This window comes from Poecilia latipinna, unplaced genomic scaffold (genome assembly GCF_001443285.1).
Source record: "Poecilia latipinna isolate Pla-1442-1.1 unplaced genomic scaffold, P_latipinna-1.0 Scaffold585, whole genome shotgun sequence".
In the NCBI taxonomy this organism is placed as follows: domain Eukaryota; kingdom Metazoa; phylum Chordata; class Actinopteri; order Cyprinodontiformes; family Poeciliidae; genus Poecilia; species Poecilia latipinna.
Genome location: NW_015113201.1, coordinates 266,421 through 289,071, shown reverse-complemented (window position 1 = coordinate 289,071; position 22,651 = coordinate 266,421). Strand labels below are relative to the sequence as shown.

The following is a 22,651-nucleotide window of genomic DNA, read 5'->3' as shown; positions in this document are numbered from 1 at the left end:
CCTTTTTTCCATAAACCGGTTTTTTTGGTCCAAACCCTTGGTCCATAAAGGGGGGGGGGAATTTTTTTTTTTTTTTTTTTTTTTTTTTTTTTTTTTTGCAGTTTTAATGATTATGGCTATAGGTAAAGAACAGATGTTTTAAACATTATTCTAATTTTCTGAGACACTTTTGGGGTTTTCATCATCTGTTAGCCATAACTATCAAAATGACAAGAAACAAAGGCTTGGAATAAACCACTCTGTGACGATTTTATATAATATGTGAGTTTCACTTTCTAAGATGACTGGCAAGAATTTTATGCACTTTAATGCAGTATTCAAATCTGAACAGCCACACAAACTCCCAATAAAACACACTGACAATTGTGGTTGTGAAGTAGCTGAACGTGAAAAAGTTGAAATACTTTAGTTTCATCAGTCTGGTCTGATGGTCTTCGGGTCGAGGAATGAGACGTTTCTTAGAGCCAGCATTAGCAGGAGCAGCAGACAGTGACTGAAGTCTATCTAGAAATATATTAAGAGCTCCGGTTAGCATGAACACATCCGTCCTGACGGCAGCAGCAGCTCCCACTATGTCTGGGACTTGCAGGTGAACTCGTCCACCAGCTGCTGGCAGTCTCTGCAGTGGACGGAGCAGCACCAGTGGAACTTGCACTCGCACTTGGTGGTGCGGCTGACCCGCGCCGTGTCGTAGCCTCGGCCGCAGCACATTACCTCGCAGCCGTCCGAGCCGCGGGACGCCCGGCTGCAGAGCCGGCCCGCCGTGCCCATCGACCCTGAGGAGAAGGTGGGACAGAATCCCGACACGTTAGGTTGGAAACTCATGCAATCGATATCTGCTTCTTTTAGAAACATGAAACATAATTAGTAACAAGGATAGAACAATCTGAATCACCATTTCAACTTCATTCAATTAAGATTTCTGAACTTTCTTTCATTTTTCCAGATCCTCTAGTGATTTTTCTCAGTTTTGGGATGACGTGTTGCTTTGGATATAAATCCCTGACCGGAAACAGAATAAACTCCTGAATGTAGTTTAGGAATGTAGAAAAAAAAAAAAGAAAAATTAAATGGAGATTAGTAAATAGATTTAATAAAGATGACATACATGAGACTGATTTACATTTATATATTTAACAGGTGGATTAAAGATTAAATAGCTTTTCTTCGACTGAACATCCACATTGTTCAGTCAGCATCTTTCAGGAACATTTTCCACAATCACAGGTTATATTTCAACTCAATATGCAACATTTGGTTACTTATGCAAATATTAAAAGCACAGAAATTCTACAAGTAGTAATGAACTTTAAGAAACAAAACAAAAAGCCACAAACATGGATAATTTGAATCACTTTTCAGGACATCAGAACCCAGTGGGGGCGGAGCCTAATGCTTCAGTCAGGACAGTGAAGACGAACTGTGCGTGTGTGTGTGTGTGTGTGGTGGCGGAGGTGTGTGAGGGGATCAGATGGAAAACAGTGAGACATCGAAGTCCAGATGAAGTAAAGATGAGAGATTGATGACAGGAGCAATCAGGCTGCTCTCACCAACATCATCAGCTGTTCATTTCATAGGAGACATCCACCAGACACACACACACATACATGCACACACACACTCACTCTATGACAAGTGTAGTTTCTCTTTGTTTTGAAGTGTGACTGAAACATCAGTTGGCACAGTCTTCATTCATGATGAAAACACAAAAGTCTGTTTGGTTTATTCTTTCTGGTTCATATTTCATTTCATATTTCACATTCTGCCGACTTCCAGTCTGGAATAATGAGAGAAAACAAGACAAACAGACTTTAAGCTGCTGAAGCTCCAGACGCTCCGGATAAATAAAGACTCAACCAGGAGTTTGTTTTCCGTCACTAAAATGATGTGTTGCAGAAAAGTTGGAAATGTTATCGCCAAAGGAAAACATCTGTAGATGAATAACTTTGAATATTCCAGTCATATTTTGATGCAAGTATGCAGCTGAAACCAGACAGATGAGTTCAGAGACTTCGTTAAGAAGTAATATTTTTATTATTTTTCCTACTGTGTGACAAAGTCAAAGTCGTTTTGAATGACGAGGTAAAAACAATCCAATCATAATCTATATTTTAAAAACACAACGGCATATTGAATTGCATTTAATTTTCATTTGGTTTAGTTAATATTAAACTTATATAAAACTATATAATTCTATGAGCTTCCTCAATGTTTCATCCTGACATATTTTGGTGTTTTTCTTGCAAAAAACTCAACAATCTTTTGGTGAAAACAAATCAAAGTTCAATAAGGTAAGAATCTATAATCAATAACTGAGACAGAAACTGTTTTATACTATTTCCTGGTAATCAGGTGGTGACCTCACTAAATGCTTTTGTTGGTTATTAGTTATTTACAGCCAAACCTGTTGTTGCACAACACCACAAGCACAAAAACAGATTCATTTTCTTCACGACAATCCTTTTGGAATAAACTATGAATTATGAACGTTAAGCAATCGAGTGATTTCCAGTGATTTTTAACTTTTTTTTTTTTTTAAATCAGTGTTCATTTCAGTCTGGTCACCTGCGTCTGGAGGGTTTTGTGCTGCAGAACCAGAGTTCTGCTTGAGGCAGATGACACTGTGATGTCTGAACCCGGAGTGTGTTCAGGCTGACTCCTATATAAATATAGTTGAAGAAAATAAATTCCAAAGTGGCTTAAAACACAAACTTCAAACAGTGTTGTGGAATTTGCTGGTGTTTACATTCTGCTTTGGGTTGGTGTGTTGATGGTCTCTGCGCCCGTTCGTTCCCTGGGCAGGTTTTATGTCTGGACATGACCAGACGCCCTGCCCTGCTCTGGCAATGGGCCCCTCCGCCCCCCCTACCTGCCCGGCCGTTATCCGTGGTATGCCGCGCTGCTTGGGGTGACATCACGGCCAGCGTCTACCTCAGGGACTTTGCTCTCCCTGCGTCTGCTTATTGAATTAAGATGAAGGGGCGCCGAGAGATGAGTTTAGCACCTGAGCCTCGCTGGAGCCGAGGGAAATTGATTTCACACTCTGAGGGGCCGTCTCACCATCTCTCTGGGCCGCCGTTTGTTCCCTGAAGTGTCTGAGAAAATGACTGAATGAACACCAGTTTGCGTTTCTTTGAGAGAGCATTCAAAGCGTGAAGGAAGAATTATTCAAACTATGTTTTAAACTTGATTACAGTTCATGCTTACGGTACATCGTGTTTATGTTGGCATAATTCTGCATGCATGTCCACAGACCATGAAGCATCCATGTCCGTTGTAAAAAATAAAAAATGATCAACGAGATCCCAGGATTCTCCTGGGTTCCTGAACCAAGCTACCCTAAACATCTGTGATGAATATTTGTTTCTGAACTGAGAATGGGCTGGTGTGGCATTTCTAACTTCACTTTTGCAACAAAAGAAGAAATAACCCTCCTGCTGTGACATTTGTTGTTATTTTGATACAGAGACTTAAAAATATAAATGCAGACAATGAAAGACCCACTAAGTTTTGTACTCTTATCAGTTCTTATCACAGTGAATGTTTCATCTTTTTGCTCTTCAAAGTCTAACTAGTAACTGTAATTAAAGTATAAACCCTCCCCTGGGAAATTCTGACAAATTCCACCAAAGTGGGCGGAGCCAAGAGGGATGAACGGGGTGTGATCAGGATTATCAACTCATCCACTTTATCACTACGTTTTGTGACTTCTCAGACACCTCTAGTGACTTTAAAGAAGAAAAAACTAACTAGTGACAAAATTAGTGACTTTTTCCTGCATTATCAGAGACTTTTAAGGTGACAACGCTCTGCAGCGCTGCTCCGTCACCAATAGAGCCGAGGAGAGCCGTTCCACTCCACGGCCACATCGGAGACAAATCACATTTGCAAAGCTGATCAACGCTGGCCTTGGTCGCGCTCAATATTCCTACTCCTGACTCACCAGCAGGGGGCGTGTGTCTGAGAGAGAGATTGTTTTATACCTGAACATGATGTGACAATGAGACAGACTGGTGACCTGTCCAGGGTGACCCCGCCTCTCATCCGGAACGTTAGCTGGAGAGGCACCAGCAACCCTCCTGACCCCACTGAGGGTCAAGGGTGTTAGAAAATGGATGGACAGATGATGTGACAAAGTTGCACCAATAGGAAAATTCAACTGCTTATGCAGCTTCAACCAAAGCAGGCTAGCACTGTTTTGGTTCTGCAATATTTAGGTCAAATATGGCAAAACTAAACAAATTCATAAAATTTCACACACACAAACACAAACAGAGATCCATAAATAACCTAACTGTAGATCGGCCTGGAGTCATCTGATTACCTGCTGCAACTTTATTTTAAAAACACATTAATATAAAGTACAACTGCTGAGGCTAAAACCAGCCATTTTGATCCCTCAGACAAAAAATAAATAACAGCGAGAGCACAAGAACAAGTGTAAATAATCTAAGTAGAGCAGAATTACTCTTTTTATAGTTAAGACTTGGTTGAATTATTTGCAGACAACATTCCTGCAGCATTACTCTGGCACAGAAAACAGGACCAAACAGCATGAATTAGCACTACAGAGGCTCTCCATATGAGGAGTGCTTTAAAATTGATTGATTGACAATTACTAATGTTCTTATTTTAATTATGAGGCAACCAATATTGTTGAATATCTCCCACAGTCTGCAAAAAGTATAAAAATAAGATGTCATAATATCCTTATGAAAAAATTCAATATTTTTTTGTCACTCATAATGACAACAAAATATATTTGAATATTGAGGAAAAAGTGAAATATTGGGAACTCGTGGCGTCACACTGTAATCAGGTAATTAACTCTAAACACCTGCAGCCTCTGAATCCGTCAGACTGGGTCAATGGGACACAGTCATGAGGAAGACATGAAAATGGCAGAAGGTTGTTGCTAAGCAACCCAGCTGTTGACAGAGTGCTGTATCTGAGAGCATTCATGACAGGTCAAAAGTTTTACTTTAGTGTCAGGAAGGATTTTTTATGTATGGAAGAAAAGAGCAAAAATCTAAACTGGTAAAACAAAATGTGTACTGATGCAGTTTAAAGTTTTGCTAGGGGTTGACTCCATCATGGCACTAAGCTAATTAAACTTCATCTGTGCTTTCTGTGTGACAAACTACTCCAATAAGCTGATCTTAACCTCCCTTGCCAACTAAAACCAGTGTGTTTGTGTGTGTGTGTTTCATGTCGAGGTGATTTATAATGGTGTGTGGTATTCTAGAGTTTCAGCCCACAGAAGTGTGTAATGGCTCTTAAACTGGCAGACACCTGATTGTCACGGATCATCGGCTGCACGACGAGCAGCCACTCCTTCTGGAAGACACACACTCACACACTCACAGCTCTGTCATCTGCCTGCTTTCTAACCCGGGTTTTAAACACAAATGTTTTCGTTCTCACACTGTCTCTTGTCTCAGCCATGAAAAGGCCCACATCAAAGTAACCGAGTCTTTCCTAACAACAGCAATCTTTTTGGTTACTGTACAATCAGTCACTTATCTGGAGAAGAGAAAGACTGGAAGAACAAGGCAGGAACTGATTGTGAAAGACTTGAGGGCAAAAGAAATTGAGGGTATTTCCATTTTGGGTTTTCAACGATTGGTTCTATGTGGTCATCCGCTGACATTATCTAAGCCCTGCCCTTTAAGAACAGAGAGTCATATTTTTTTTTTCTTTTGGAAAGTTCGCTCTATGACCCTCTTGAGCTAATCCACTTGAAATTGAGTCATTTAAGAGATAACAAGTTGGCCTGCTTGGTTTCCAACACACAGACTTTTAGGAGGGTGTGTGGCTGTCGGACGCCTCAGTCTTATGTTTGGCTGAAATTTCAGTGTAAATAATCCTATTTGCCCCAAACTGAATATTGTGGGTATTAATTCAACCCCCAAAAGGTATTTATGCAAATCTTTGGTGGCAAAATTGCCTCACAGCATGTAAACCTCAAGCCGTGTTTCAGCCGAGGATTTTGAAATTCGATGCAGACGTCTATTGAACAGAAAAGTCTCTTAGAGTTATGATCAAATTCTTGCTGGAAGTCGGTCACTATGTTTGTGTCTTTTACATACAAACTGAGCAAACTCTTTCTACAGCTTTCCTCAGATTTCAGAATGAGTCAGAATAGTGTTGAGGCAATGAAGATCAAAAGTCATCAAAAGCTTTCTGCTGCATTAAAGCATGTGGTGGTGGCCAAGCAGCAAAATCTGATTTCTCGAAGTAAAAAGATTAATGCGTAAGAATTTTCTCACACCAGGTCAAAGCTGTACCAGATTTTCTAGGTATCGTCACAGACTAGCATTAAACATATTTATATAATCACTTGCTGACATCATTTAAGCCCTGCCCACTTAGACCAGGAAGTTGTATGTTTTTTCATCCTCAAGGGTGAAGTTGAATTCTACTCTGACTAATGGATATAAACAATCTTCATCTACGTACAAACAAGTCAATTGGTCAGTGGAATTTGAATAGAACATTTGACACTATTTTTCCATAAAGCATCATCATCTCCACACAGATTTTTCAGTGCAACATCACAGATCAACAGCTTGGGAAGGTAGTTTGATGCCTTTCTGAAGGAGAAAGGTGATGATGCTGGCGGTCACCAAGACACAATATCCACTCATCACTGCTTGCAGCTTGAATTACTTTTAAGACTGTTGATGATGACTGTCCTCATTGGATGTGTGTGAACCAAATAGTATTCAGCACCAACTTGGAAAAACTGCTTTTTATAGACGTGTTTAAACCAGCGATGACAAGGTAATGAGTGCATGTGATTACCAGCACTCACCCATGCTTAGTTTTTGTTAAAAGTCAATGAAACAGGTGATTGGTGGAAGTTCTCAAATGCAAAAAGGAAGAAGAGGACTCCAGAGGACTCTGTTTTTTTAAATAGAGGAGGATGTATTTATGCATGCTCTTTTGGCTGGGTTTTATTTAGGAGCATGAACATGACCTGACTGACAGATTAAGCCCTTACCTGACTGAGGGTCCCGTATACAGTAGTCTGGCGAGTCTTCCAGGTAGACCAGATCATTTTTGCTGGGCCGTTTGAAGTGTGTGTGCGCGGCTGTAAAGCCAGTTCCATACTGATTGACTGCGACCTGCACAGCTCCGTTGTATCTCCTCCTCAGGTGGTCACCAGTGCGACGGAAGTCGGCCATAGCCTGCCAGCAGGTACGGACGCTGCACGAGCCACTGACGCCATGGCATTTACACTGTAGAGTCATGAAGCGCTTCACTGCCTGTGAGGAGACAACAGGAAGGCAGGTTCGTTTACAGATGTCTAGAGAAGAGCTTTTAGTACTCCCCTTTCTAGACAGTTTTCAAAATAATGGGGAAGAAAATCCAGAAGGAAAAAAACACATCATCCAATTGCTTTTATAGCTGAGCTGAGTCATTTCTATGTGTGCCCTCTTCCATACCTTCCTGCCAGCTCTGTTGTTGTGCAGGTTCATGAGCGCTCGGGCATCCCTCTCTTTCCTCTCCTTGGCATCCACAAAGATTTGGCTGAAGTGAATGGCGTGCTCCACATGATCGCTGCAGCCTCCCCAGTCGAAGGAGCCCTTGGAGTCCCGTGATGAGCCCTTCTTGGTGGGGTCACAGGAGCAGTTGTCCAGGTCGCCCTGGCTGCAAGCTCGGGCCAAAGTATACACCACTCCTGCAGAGGAGATGGCGTACACAAAGGCAACTTCTCGGCTGCCTAGGAGTAGACAATTATGATGGGGCAAAGTCTGTTACTTTGTACCAACATCTATCTGTGTAGAAGTATGTTCTTCAGGGAACAGCTCAGATTTGAAGATTGACAGCATGTCTTTACATTGGCTGATGGGTCCTGGTTACTGTTTTTATTGTTTTGGTTCACAACATAAAATAGTCTTTTTCTGGTAGTTAGTAACCAATCTTGCCAAGTTCCTGTTATTTTCTACATGTCCCAACACAAATCTGCTGATTTCAGAATCATACCATGACAATCAAAACTGTCCCTTAACTGTTTGGCCACTGATGAAACCTCGCTGTTTGTTGTTTTCTGCCAGAAGCTTTCATGCCAGGTTACAGAGCATGAAACAGAAAAAGAAAATGCTTCATCTCTTTCCAAGATGAATAAACAGCTTAGGTTTATGAGCAATGCCCTCATGTGGAGCCCTCATCTCCTCCACATGCACAGTAACCAAAGAGAGATGTGGGCAAGATCTGAGGGAAGGAGAGCTCCATTTCTTCATTTTATTTCTGCAACAAAACCACCATGTCTTGTAAAGTCAGCTGAAGGTATGAAGAGCAAAAATGAATTTATTAATGGAATGTTGAGCGATTATCAGAAGCAAATACCTGACCTGCAGTGGGAAAGAGTTGTTTTGATATGAAAAATCCTCACTTTTGGTTCAGCTCTTCTTTGCCCAGTGGTTAGCTTGAAATGTCTCTGTTTCATCAAAGAGGCTCAGAGAACCGTCTAAATAAGAGATTTCTGATCATCTCTTGGCAGGACTCCACATAAAAAATATTTCCCCTAGTACCTGCTTTTTTGCCAGATAGTACCCCAATTCTTGGCTGTGAAATTACATATTTAGTAAAGTATTTTCATAGTTTATGGGAATAAGGTGTCAAAATGCTTAAATCTCTCATATAATTACATTTTATATAACTTTCTGAAAATGGTTGATTTTGGATCTCACTCTACTTTGGCTAGCTCAGTCAAAATATGAAATATAACAAATTATGACCCCTGATCAAACCACAGTAAATCTGACCAACAGCAAGTTGGAAGTTATCACATACTGAAGTGAAAACACATTTTCCCTTAAGATACAACATGATTTGAATAAAGAATATTACCTTAATTTCTCAAGTGTCCAAATGAATATGAATGTTTGCAGTGCATGAACTGATAAAACACATCAAGACTGAGGTGATAAAAACTCCCTCATATTGCCCAGGACCAAATCTCATCAGTAATAGTTGTTGGAACTCAACATTTTATGTCTGGATGGTTATTTAAGACTATAATAATAAAGGAGAATCTTTTACTCAGTAAGTAGCTAAACCCAAATTCAAACTTTTGGGAAACTGCAAAACTTTTTCACATTTTTTTTACATAATTGTCACTATGTTGGGACAAAGAAATATGAGATGGATAATCTGTGGAGAAAAAAAAGAGCTTCTCTGCCTTCTCCCAGTGCTAACCAGAAACAACAAATCAGAGCCAGGAGGAGGGTCCTAGCGCTGTCAATCATGCCTGTATGTGCATTTCTTTAGAGGAAATAGCAGCGTGGCAGTGAAGAAGATCGATCTTTTCACATAATATCTGTCTCATATTAATCTGTCACAACATGGTGATAGTTTTAACAAAAATGTAATAAATAAATAAATAAATAAATAAAAAAGCTATATATTTTTAAATTAAAGATACATTACTTCAGCTTTAAATCAAGGCCAAAAACCTACCTGTTTAGAGTCGCCTTTGATTCATAATAACTGGAACAGTGATCAATGTATTTCATCTACATTTTCTTTCATTTGACGAAATTTCAGTCATGATCGGTTACTGTTATGTAAAGCACTTTGAACTTCCGTGTTAATGAAATATGCCATACCAATAAACTTAACTTAAAACTACATCACTGACGTTTCCAGAAGGCATATGCAGCAAAAACACAAAGAATTACATGACAGTGTTCAAATCTGAAACTGCATATAGAAAGAAAAATATGTTTAAAACAAGCTCAAGTGTTACCTAGGAACAGTAACTAATATAAACAGAGGTGTGTGTGTGTGTGTGTGTGTGTGTGTGTGTGTGTGTGTGTGTGTGTGTGTGTGTGTGTGTGTGTGTGTGTAGCAGCTTAGTTAGGTGTGTCTAATGGGGTGAATGAGGAGAACGGTGAGAGAACACGTTGCTGAGGAGGGAAATCTCCTGTGTAATTGTTTGAAATTAGCCTTCTGACATTGACAATAAGGAGCTTCTGAAGGGGCCTCTGTGTGCCACAATAATGCTGTGTGACACGGTCGGGGTCCGGGTGGGAGGTCCAAATACCACACGGCTGATTAGAGGCCCCCCGACATGAAACAGACTAAGTTGAAGGATCCACCTCACAGGTTAAATCTCAGGGCATGGGAGAAGAACATCAGGCCGTCAGGTTCTGATGATCCTTCCTTCTGCGCCAGAAGAGGGAAAATAAGATCCGGACCAGCTCCAACATGCCCCCCGCTGAAAACAGCACCACAAGTCTAGTGGCTGAGATGTGCAGTCACATGTTTCACTTGACAAGATGCTTCTGTAACATCCGTTACAGGGAGTGACAGGCGGGCTCACTGCTTGGTAATCACTTTAGTTCCTAATGCCGCTTCATAAGTCTCATTGTTCAGCTTCACCTCTCACTGACGGCGAGAACCAACCTTTTGAGGTCCGCTCTCGTCTTTTAAAGCTGCCAATAAATTATGTGCAGTCGCCAACAAATCGTCGGAGAAGATAAACACCACTGATGACCAGCCGTGACTCTTCAAAAAGGCTTGGATTATGTTCGCCTGCCATCCCTCAGCCCAATGGACTGAGAGGAGATTAATTACTGACCATAGCTGAATTAATCTAAGGATGTCAGTGGGAACATTTGAGGTGTTGCAGGTTTTGCAATCATATTATTATTATTGGGGTCATTTCAAATAAATATTGGTTACATTTAATAAAAATGAAAAATAAAAACATGTCCTCATTTCCAGTCAGCACCTTCAGCCTGGAGGGGCAGTATTATGTGTTTTCAGACACATATCGCCATTTTAACTGTTACCTTCACTTGTTTAAAAAGGCGATACAGATCATTACTTAAAAGAAATTTTACCTTGTAATGTAACACCTTGGAATTGGGCCTCTGTCTCTTTAAAAACTCCTGTTCTTTCTGAAACTCCACCCTCAGGAAGTCATCAACGTTTTTACCAGCTTTGCTCTGAGAAGTAACTCCTATAACGAGCTCAGCAGATGCTCAGTTCTACCAGGTGTTTGCTAGTTGCTGCTGGCTAGTCTGAAGGAGTGCTCTGTGAGGTAGAAACTTGTAAAACTGGAAACGGTAGCTCTGAGAAGGAGCAGCACCTCTAAGGCGGGGCTAGGTCCACCTAGACGTTTTGAACAGCTGAATGGTTGCCATGGCACAGATTAAAGGATTTCCCAAACATGCATGAAAGAATCAAGGCAACACTTCAGGTATGTTTTTGATACAGAAACATACCTGGAGAGTAACATCATAACATGATGTAAGGAGAAAAAAGAAGTTAATTTCATATAATATTGCCCCCTTATAGAGAGTAATTTATGATCAAATCAGGAGCTGATGAATGTCTGCTCCCTCTGCTCAACAGTTTCATCACATCTGGGAACTGCAGAACAAATTTATCACAGTAAGGACTGCACCAGCACAAAACGCAGCTCAGAGAAACCGCTCGTCTGCACTGATGTGATAAATGTATGTTTGTAAAGTGAGGAGAGGTACGGAATGCGATCCGAGTGACTGCCACAGAAAGAAAACAACACGTCTACAACATATTTCATTTCAGTGGCCGTAAATTTAGCCGAGTTCTTGAAAGAATGACCGTTTGTTTGAAATTGTTTTCACATTTACTTTAAGGACCTTCATAAGTCATGAGATGAGCATCTATCCAGGCCAACCCATCGGTGTTTGGGGTAACCGTAGGGTAAGTCTCTCATTCCAGTTTCTACTCACCGCGTAGCAGCAGACGGCCAAACAAGTTGTGGTCCCTGGCTGTTGTGTTGCAGTTCCAGCGGTGGTTACGGAACTGGTGCTGACACTCAGAGATCCACTCCTTCATCCCGGCCCCGATGGCCTGCATTACCTTGGGGTGCTGGCGGCAGAGTTGGCGCTGTTTGTTCACCAGGCCGGGGATGTTGTCGCACATCACCTGGGAACCCAGGGTGCCCATGTACCTGCATGGTGAGGAGGGGGGAACAGTGGCATGTCAGATATTTAAACACAAGGCACTCGGCTTCGTAGAGGCAAACATGCAAACATTTAAGTCATGCTTTCATTTAAAAATGCACAATTTAAATGACAGGGGACACTAAATGCTTTCTTAAAAAAAACATCCATTATGATGATGTGTTACTGTATGTGGTTTAGTCGAACAATTTACTTCGACTTTAAACTACATCAGACTGTCATAAAATTACAAACAGCCCAACATAGGAGTTAATTGGAAACTCAAGATGGGATTCTTTAGGAAACAGCTTATCAAATCTAAGCAAGATAAAACTAAAACTGATTTATGTTGGAGGGATTGCAAACAAACTGGTGACCATTTACATATTTTCCACGATTGTCCAACTTTAGATCACTTTATAATGCCAAAATAAACATCAGTTTCATAAAAACATGAAACTGTTAAGGACCGAATGTCCTTAACAGGACATAAAACACACACAAAGTTTTACCTCTTTGTGTGTTTTATGGTGTTGAATCCTCATACATATTGCGGAGCTGTTTGTTGGTTGCTATGGCAACGAGTCTGTGTAGCTAGCCGACACGGAAAGTGAGGGCGGAGGAAAGAATACGAGTGGTTTTGAGATGTTCTTTAACGGTTTTTCTGCGTTATTTTCCCTTTGCTGTGGCGCATTGTAATAAATTAAGAATACATCTCCAGGTTCCATTTAGTTAACTGAATCGTTCTATCGCGGCAGAACGGCTGCGGGTGGCAAGGAAAAGAATCTCCTTTTGCCTTCCACCGCATTCGCGAAATTTCTGGACGTAAACAATCACATGAAATGTGTCTAAATGGTACCAGCTGATAAAAGCTGTACTTGTACGTAAAAGTTTTACCACTTTTCCTAAAATTGCAGTGAAATTTTCACCTTTGAGTGTGTTCACACTGCAGTCTGTTAGCAGCTCAGCTCTGACGTTAGTCAGCGAGGTCTGCTGTCTGTCTGCAGCTCCCGTAGCTTCGCTGGTAAATCTTTAGCTCGTAGCCGAGCTCGAGTTTGCAGTTACGTGTAGCACCAAGAAACGAAATGGGGATCTGCTCCACCCCGCAGGAATCCGCTGCTGATGAATGGATGCTTTGATCACCGTCACGTCGTTCCAGGTCAAATTTATATTTCTCCTGCTTACTTTACAAAACGCCTTCCGGATATTCATAGTCTTTGAATGTCGGGTCATCGAGCTAAAGTTGTGAAAACTTATATCTTCTAATGGTGAGGCGCACAATGACTAGCTAACACGTTAGGCGGCTCCAATTTACGCATGCGCACGTCAGCTCAGGTCCTGCGAGTAGTTATTTTTTATATACAGATTTGAGTTAAATGAACTTAAAACAAGAAGTGAGCATCAAAGGAAAATTAAAAATATTTTGAAAGGGTGCCAAACCCTGAAAATCTTACTTTCTCCAAGGAGAAATGTGAACCATATCGTCACCTTGCTAAAATAATGGCCCAAGTCATTTTCTGCTCAAGTAATTTTGGTAATAATAATAATAATAATAATAATAATAAATAAAAATACCACCTTTCTTTTGGAAAGGAAGGTGACGATGTTCAAGTTTGACTTGCACTCTACCTACAATGTTTTATCTTGAGTTGATGCCTTTGTGCAGATTGTGATAAAAGAAAGTTCAAATACTCCAAATCTGTTTGATGACAATGGAAGTGATCTTTGCTGAAGGCACTACTTCAAACACTTTTTTAATAGAAAGAAGATTTTTCCTAATTTTATTTATTTATTTTAAGTTTGTGTAATATAAAACAAAATTATTGCCAAGTTTCATTTGAAAGTGAACTCGTGGGCTCGTGTAATTGACCACTTCGGTTGAACTATTTTCCATCTTCATTTGATATAGCTATTTATTTTTATTCATTCCTTATTTTTCTTACTGCAGTTTTAATCTAATTGCAAATTGAGGGGAGAAGAATTTCTTGAATAAACATTGTAAGAAAATAATTAGATCAAGCTACATTCTTTAAATTTTAAATCTTAAAGAAAAGCACTCAGCTGTTTAAAAGCATAAAAACGGGTATTTGGACACAGTCACCTTACAAATATTAATTAATAAAGCATGCAAAGATAACAAATGCACAGATATTACATTGGATCAAGTGACTGGAAAGCCTGAAAACTTATCTTGTACAAATATTCAATGTAGAAAACACTCTGCAAAAGCATTCATGTGCCCCAATTGTTCTCATTATTAAGAGGAACCCTTCATTAGAAGTTAGAATAGATTACTATGGGGGGAATTTTGCGTTGGTAAACAGTAATAAAATAAAACAACAGACACTAATACAACGCGACACTCACCACCAGGACGCATCGACCTTGGCCGTCAGCCAGCAGGTTGCTGCCGATAGAAAGAAACATATTCCACTTGGCAAAAAGTTCATATTAAGCAGAATTTGGTTCTTTATGGATATGCACGGAGCATTTCCATGGATGGAAGAAACATTTGAAAATGGATATATATATAATTATTAAAAAAAAAAAAAGTCGGTGGGTCAACAAATAAAGTCTGAAGTACAGAGAAGTGAGAGCAAGGGCGATCTGCGCGTAAAAGCCATGGGGGATCTGCCGGAGGAAGGCTCCGCAGAGCGTCTTATAGCCCCGCAGAGATCCTCACGCAGGGGACAGACGGGTGATGAGCTATCAGGTTCAAATACTTTACACAAGGGGTGGGCAGGCTGCCGCTTCAGGAATGAAGGGAAGAAATGAGATGTCTCGGCGTATCTGTTCGGGCTGGTTTGACACCAGACAGCTTTTGGCTCGGGTCCAGACGCGGAGCTCCGGGTTCCCTGCCACCAGCTGATGCGCCTCCCTCAGTCCAACGGCACCAGAGCGGGATTTGAGCCTGCGCGCTCAGAGAAAACCGAAGGAAAAAACAAAAGAAGTCTGTCGCGATCCTTGAGAAATGTGAATAAATCTTAACGGACAGAAACAGGACGGAGATTTAAGAAGCCAGCAGAAAATGACTGGTCGCTTCGTCTTAAAGCACCATAATCTGATACTTTGGTGAAGATGACGCACAGGTGTCAAATCTCCATTCCCAAAGAATGACGCACACTTAATTTCCAGTCATTTACAACCTCATCCTTCGCCAACTCAGAACTGACGGGTTTTGTTGTATTTTATTTTTTTTTAAATCAAGCACTCCGGTTCTCCCACAGCAACACCTAAAGGTGATGTGTCCATCTCAATTGGAGTATTTATGGGCGTCTTTTTGAAGTCTCCAGAGGAAATCTGTAGCCGGTGTCACTCGGTATTTCCTCTGGCTTTGATCAGGCCCGAGTGTATGTGGAGATCTCGGGACCCACACCAGACCAGATTAATGGGGAAATTGGATTTTGCACATGATCCCCGTGGAAGAGAATGGGGGGGGGGAGCAAGTCAAAGCTTTGGCACAGTTAAGAGCTCCACTTTGGTTTTGCAATAGCTGTGATGTGTCACAGAACTCTGCTTTCATTAGAGCATTCACATTAATATATAGAATACAAAAAGGAAGAACTGCTACACAACTCTGATTGCTAGATCAGTTTACTTTGAAATTCAAAATTTCAACTGGTTACTGAGAAATTTGACCCATCAAAACCCACATCAAACAAACTTTATTTCAGGACAAGATTTTCAGATAACCAGTCAGAGATCAAAATGACCAGCAGATGAACTACTGAAAACACAAAATTGTTTTCCTCTATTTAATAAAAGCCTCTAGACTACAAACTCCCCATATTCTATCTATAAACAAATGAACCTACAAGATTGACTTTATAGAGTTTAATGAGAATTAGTTGAAAGTTAGGGATAAATGGCTATAATCTTAGAACTATTATTGTATTAAAAATGTTCTACACCCAGCAAAGAATCTTTAATATTTACTTTATTTCTTCTCCGAGGCAAAAAGGAAAACAAAAATCAGCCTTTGACCAGAAAAGCTTGATCCAGGCACCGCCACTGAAAACCTCCATTACAAACCAGGAATGTCTTTTTGAACTTCTGCTGGGAAGTCTTACTGCTAAAAAGCTAACATGTCTACATTTGTTTATTTTTTTTAAGGTATTTTTCTGGCTCTAATGCTTTTTATTTGAGAGAGGTCATAAAGCGGGTTGAGAGGGGCCGGGACTCAAACCACTGATGGCCGCGTTGAGGACTTTACTTTGGTGCCATCCTGGCGCTCTTGATGTTTTATTTGATTCAAACAAAAAGAGGCTGAGCTTCTTACAGATGTGGGGAAAAAATGAAAGTCAAAATGTCCCAATTTTTTATTTGGCAACAGAGGAAAAATCTCTTGGTTAACCTTCAGCCTAACTCAAAACACTTTTAAGAGAAAAATCTAATTGCAAAAAGAAAACAGAAGGAAGACAACTTAAACTTCCTAAGCATGCCTAAATTGTAACCCTATTTTATATAGCTTGCAATAATCAAATAAAACATTAGAATGAATCCGTTCACAGCTGTATGTGTGTTCTTGTGTTCATGCAGCTCTTGAAGGTTTGCAGAGGAACAGGAAGAGAGCAGCTCCCAGCATGCTCACACCAACTCCAGTCACAGCCCAGGTCCAGACTCTCAGCTGGGAATCCGGCTCAGGAAGCTGACAGCAATCCTTAGCTGCGTCCATCTGAAAAAGAGACAAGCGGACTGATGTCGAGAAACACACACAGTGCTTTAATATAACCAGAAAAAGGCTAAATGCACCAGGTCCTGCGGTGCAGAATGATGTTTGATGTCAGGCAGGAAGAAGAGGGCATTGTTAATCCAGTCGGGATTATGACGCAGTTTCAGGATCGACTGGGTGGGAAATATCTGCTTGTGTACCAGCATGAGAACACCGCCATCTTAGTTAGTGGATGAGAACATGTCTGGGCCCACTGCACCACTACAGCGTGACTCGCAAAGGTGAGTCACCTAAACTTCCTGTGCCAAATCCCCCAGGAGTCACCAGGCAAGTGGAGCTGCGGATGTTGGTCAGTCAAGTTATGAAGGTGAAATCTGACAGTGTGAAAATGGAACCGCTTTCAGTCAACGGTGGCTTCTGGTAAACATGACTTGGGAGTTTGCAGTTTGGCAGTGAATCTAGATTTCTTGGGTTTGCTGGAATTTGACATCTAGCTGCATTTAATCCCACAAAATATGAACAGTGCTTTTTAGTTTAGTTATTTTTTTTACTTAGACTTTATTGTCAACATCATATAAACTTGCTGCATTATCCAATAACATGGTCTTTTTGTACAAAGCTCAAAACAAACCTATTCTCAAGTTTGAAAAGCTCTAGTCTAGAACCATTTGTCTAATTGTGTTTTCTATAATACTTAGCAGACATGGCATGCCATTATAGGAGAAGTAATATTTAAAATCAACTTTTTGGAGCTGTATATCATGTTATGTCATTCTCTCACCAAAAACGTACCTGGAGTGTTTTGCTTTGATTCTTTCCTACCTGTTTGAGGAATCGTTTACTGTCCTGTAGCAACCATTCAGCCATGGAAAAGGCCTGAGTGGACCTAGCACTGCCTTTGAAATTCAGTTTCTAGGTTACCATCTCACAGAGCAGCCCTTTCCCACAACTCCCCACTCAGCTCCTTCAGACTAGCTAGCAGCAATTAGCAAACACCTGGTATCATCTCTCTCTCAGTGAAACGCAGGTAAAAAAAAAAAAAAAAAAAAAGTTAAAGGATTAATAGAGGAACCATGTTATGATCACTTCTTGAAGGAGGAGTTTCAGAAAGAGCTGGAGTTTTTAAAGAGACGGGCCCAATTTCAAGGTGTTATATTATGAAGTAAAACATTCTTTAAGTCATATTTAATATACACTGCTCAAAAAAATAAAGGGAACACTCAAATAACACATCCTAGATCTGAATGAATGAAATATTCTCATTGAATACTTTGTTCTGTACAAAGTTGAATGTGCTGACAACAAAATCACACACAAGTCATCAATGGAAATCAAATTTATTAACCAATGGAGGCCTGGATTTGGAGCCACAAACAAATTTAAAGTGAAATGTTCCCTTTATTTTTTTGAGCAGTATATATAACATTTTTATAACAGCAGGTTACATAGCTATTTGTTCTGCCATAAAATTACACTATGTGCCTGGAAAACACATACTGCCCCTTTAAAGTCATCTGCTAAAATTCACGTTGTGCTTTTTAAACCAACCTCAAGTCATTGGAAAAAATGACACTTTTTCCTTTAATTCAAATGTTTTATGGATCACAACATAATGAAAATGATCTAGCCTTAAACAGGCTCTAAAATTTTGTTCATCTAACCTCAAGAGTATGAAAACAGTAACAGATAACGCACATGCATAGTAAACGGAACCCAAAAAAAAAAAACGCTACAAAAATGAAAAAAGAAAAAAAAATCAAGAATACCTGGACTGTTTCCAGATGACATAAGGAGGAAAGTGTTAATCCCTTGATTACTGTTCAGTATACTACTTATGTAAAACCAGCAGCTTCAGGTGCCTTTGTATCACACATTTCAGCAACAAGGCAGTTCAAAGTGTTTTACATGATAAAAACAACACAATGGTCAATTATGAAACAAGCAAAACACATTACATTTCGTCAAAAGCCATTAACAAAATCATCAAGCATAATCATCATCAAATATACTGTACATATACAGGTGGGATTTTAGTCTTGATTTAAAGAAATCAGTGTTTCAGCAGTTTTGTGGACATTTTCTAGTCTCGAGTATAGAACCATACTTTAACAATAACGAGCTGATAAGACAGAAGAAGGAAGCTTAGAGAATCACTCTGAAGGGCTGGGGAGACAATATCCAAATAATCTAAAGTCCATCATTATACAACAAAGAAGATTATTTTTACAAGTAAGAACCTTTTAAGACAATTGCAAATGTTTCCATCAAGATCAGCGACTGGAAGAGATTCTAGAAAAAAAAAGCTTCTTCTCTCATAAGATTAATGTACCATGACAACCATGAGACATCTGGAACAGCTTCCTCTGGATAGATGAGACTACAGCAGAGGTGACAGGCCAAAATGCACAGCAGCCTATCAGCATAAACACTTAATACAATTGTCAAGCGTAGTGATGATTTGGCTTTCTTTTGCAGACAAGGACCTGGAAACTTCGCATAGATAATTATTCAAGAGACCGACGTAAGACTCCTTGATAGCATTTTCTGATAGGCTCCTCAGTTTAGAAGCTGACATTAGAATCCATGTATATTAAATATGCTTGCCACTGTTTTTTAAAGATTAGACTCCCTTTAATGGTGTTTAAGAACTTAGTTTATGAAATCATGGTAAAAAGAAAGTAAGCCCTTGTAATCTTTAAAAACTATTACTTTTAAAGTTAATTTGAAGTACATTTTGTCAAAACTGGACTGGATCATTACAAACTAATAAAATACAAAACGATATATGACCTGTTTAAATGTTTATTTGTTGTGGAAAAAAAGTAAACTGTTGCATGGAGACAGAAGGTTTAAAGTTTAAAGGTTTGTAGCAAACGTAGGCGATGTTAATGAAAAGATCTTTGTCCAGCCTTTTCTGGGGGAAAGTTGTCAAAAACAAAACATTAAATAATGAACAGCAAATTAAAAACTACAATATAAAGTTGTTTTTAGAGACGGCAAAGTAGCTTTAACATCAACTCCCATCATTCCTTGAGTTGTTAATACCGTATGTGGGAGATATCTCTATGTTTCAAATGTGGCAGATAAAAAGAGTAATTGGAGAGTAATTTATTTATTACATGGGGTCTCCAGATATTTATTTTGTGCGAATAGGACTAAAATTATGAGTATTTTTACCCCCAGGAAAACTTGAGTGTGTTGCTTTGGCCTGATGACAGTGGTCCCAAAAAGAAGGAGCTACGATGACTGGATGGGAAAAGGTCAATAATTCTGAAGTTCTGTTGCCTAAAATCCGACCCAGCCAATGACCCCATCACCACAAGGACATTAATAAGGACACTAACTTATTAATCTACTCCAAAGGTTTACCTAGTTCTTTCACGTCACACTCTACCTTCATTTGACAATCCTTTCTCACATCTCAAACTCTCTCACCCCTCAAATCTGCAGCCTCTGGTCTGCTCCCTCCACCCTCTCTGTCCCCCCTCCTCATATCATCCCTCCACCTCGGTGTCTGTGTGCTGACAGGTCGATGTCATGCTGGCGCTGACTTATGGGCTGTGAGTATTCTGCCTTGTCAGGACCAACTCTTCTTGGAATACCAATGCAAACACATCCATACACATAGAGATTCAAGTATACACATGCAAGAGCTCCTGCACATACCTGCCACGGCTCCACAAAGTTCATATATTCCTGCATAGAACCCAGTGGTTTTGAATTTTAAAGAAAAAAAAAACTCAGTAGCAGGCACTGCTGTATAAAATATATTTACATTGACTTGCATATAGTGCTCAGCTGTGTGTATTATTTCTGTCAGCATTTCTGCTTTTGCACGGATTACCATCGTTCTAGTTGTATTCCAGACAAAATTGTGGATAGTCATGTTGGTCAACACTGCTGCAGTGGGAGGAGCTACCTGCTCTGCATCCACCACGTACTAGTCTTCACAGTGGAAATGCTCAGAAAAAAACAAAAACTTATAAGGACATTCTAGAAAATTGACTTGTAGCTCTTCCCACATTACTGAGCGACAACAATTGCTTAAAAAAAGTAAATAAACAATAGCATCATCAATCCTGTTCTACATACTCAGGTGTCGCCATACTTCAAGTTTATTTCATGGTCAACCCCTGGTCACAAGGAAGAAGAACTAAACGTGAATGTAGTTTTGGACATGCAGCTTTTCCATCTCATTTTTGTTTGGTAATTAATTCAGAATCGGATTATCATTTTTTATTATCTGTTCTCAAATTCAAAGCATTAGCTATACAATGTATAAATGTGTTCATGTACGTGTATGCTGACCTGGCAAAGCAGATTGTGGAGGCAGCTGACTTCCTTCTGCAGGTCTTTAGTCTGAACGACCAGCTGGCTGCAGACAGTCTGGGCTTCCTTCTTCGGGTCCAGAGAGAGGACCAGCTGCTTGGACGACCAAAGAAACGTCAATCTTACTAACATGTTAAGATTGGTGCTTAGACAGACTTTGACAGTGAGAAACAGGAGACAGAATGATGTTGAACTGTCATGTCAAATATGATCTCAATGCTCTTTTTTGTCTGGATTAAATTACTTCTCTCTGGCTGGAGTATCTGATTTAACAGTAATGTGGTGTAAAAACTGATGCAGCATGAGAAAATGTATTTGAGGCTTTGTAAATAATTTGATTTATTATTCCATTACCAAATAGCAACGTCAAACCTTTGCATTTCTAATGACTGCTTGACACAGTATCAATAATGATACATGAATTCGTGTCATATATGTTTGGTACATTCACTTTCTGGTTTGGTACACACATAGCAAATAAATACAGCCTTGTTTTCTAACGATTCACATAAAGAATGTCTATATAAAGAACTAAAGTGTACTATTGTACAGTACTACGTTCTGTCATGTAACTTTAAAAAGTGGCACCAAAACAAGTCAGAGTATAATGGATCAGCTATCACCTAATGCTGCTTGGCACTAGGCCTGTCACGATAACAAATTTTGCTGAGCGAAAAATTATTGCGATAAATGATAATATTATTTCAAGACCTTTTGACATTGATTTAATGGAAATTACTAATAATGCATGCGATTTCCTGCCACAGATACATACATTTTATTTTCAAAAGAACACATAACACTGGAACTGATAAACTAAATTAACAAAACACCCAAAAACAAAAATAAAATGGATTCTCAGTCTCCATTAGCAAAAAACGTACTTGAATAAAAACTAAACAACATAAAGCCAAAGTGGAAATAAATACTGAATTCAACCAAAAGAGTGCAGATTATGAAGTCTGTATACTATATTGGCCTTCAGTAATCACTAGATTTAAATAGAGAAGATGGGCACATCCGACTACCTGATGCAATAGTTCACACTACACGATTTTGTGCCCCTATTTTCCTCTTACGATAATCTTAGATTGTTGGCCGATCTAAGATTGTCGCTGGTGATTTCGTAACCGATCATCCTGCAGTGTGTGGTGTGTTACGGTGGATCGTCGTGGCCGCTCCGATCTAAATCAGGGGTTTTCCCCGACTGGGAGTGTAAAGCTGAATGTGACAGGTAGCCAATCAGAAAGCGCGGATTCTCCTCTGCACTTTCTGAGGGGAAATTATGGAGGGAATCCCAAACAGCTGACACGGTGCAACCCGAAGTCCAGCGGACATCGGAGATGATATGTGGAAACAACATTAATATTTATTCAACATTTCGTGCAAAGAATATAGAAATGACAAGAAGAGGAGTTGAAGCCAAATTGTTACTGCAGTTGATGAACCCGGTAACTTTTCAGCTGTTCTTCGTTAATGTGACATAAATAGGTTACAATGATTTTCATTCAGTCAGGACTTTCTGCTGACTCTAGCCACATGCATTGCAGATAGATTCTAGTAAAGCATTGATTAATGCCTGGTTTTAAAATTAGTTAACTGGACTTGTAGCCATTATTTTGTGCCCATGTGGCTGGACACCACAAGGCACGACGAACCCGATCGAACCGTTATACCTAGGATTTCTGTCAGGTGGTCTGTCAGGTTT

The 22,651-nt window shown here is 39.9% G+C and overlaps 2 protein-coding genes across 4 annotated transcripts in view; both read right to left on the bottom strand.

The window, feature by feature from the left end:
• Nucleotides 1–387: 387 nt before the first annotated feature.
• Nucleotides 388–15,005, bottom strand: wnt2 (wingless-type MMTV integration site family member 2). 3 transcript variants are annotated; one of them, XM_015042309.1, is made up of 5 exons: nt 14,310–15,005; nt 11,730–11,950; nt 7,449–7,726; nt 7,004–7,268; nt 388–776 (listed from the first exon to the last, which is right to left on the bottom strand). In XM_015042309.1, the coding sequence occupies exons 1-5, from the start codon at nt 14,390–14,392 to the stop codon at nt 571–573; spliced, it is 1,053 nt and encodes a 350-aa protein (XP_014897795.1). In that variant the 5' UTR covers nt 14,393–15,005; the 3' UTR covers nt 388–570. The 3 variants fall into 3 exon arrangements, with proteins under 3 accessions (XP_014897795.1, XP_014897797.1, XP_014897796.1); XM_015042311.1 differs by lacking the exon at nt 14,310–15,005 and adding an exon at nt 12,890–13,269; XM_015042310.1 differs by lacking the exon at nt 14,310–15,005 and adding an exon at nt 12,455–12,749.
• Nucleotides 15,006–15,591: 586 nt separating this feature from the next.
• asz1 (ankyrin repeat, SAM and basic leucine zipper domain containing 1) overlaps nt 15,592–22,651 on the bottom strand; it is a 56,910-nt gene continuing 49,850 nt past the window's right edge. Inside the window, exons 12-13 of the mRNA XM_015042308.1 lie at nt 20,923–21,036; nt 15,592–16,617 (exon numbers count right to left, since the gene is read on the bottom strand). Coding sequence (XP_014897794.1) covers nt 16,474–16,617; nt 20,923–21,036 — 258 coding nt within the window. The 3' untranslated portion in view covers nt 15,592–16,473. The remainder of the gene's footprint in view (nt 16,618–20,922; nt 21,037–22,651) is intronic.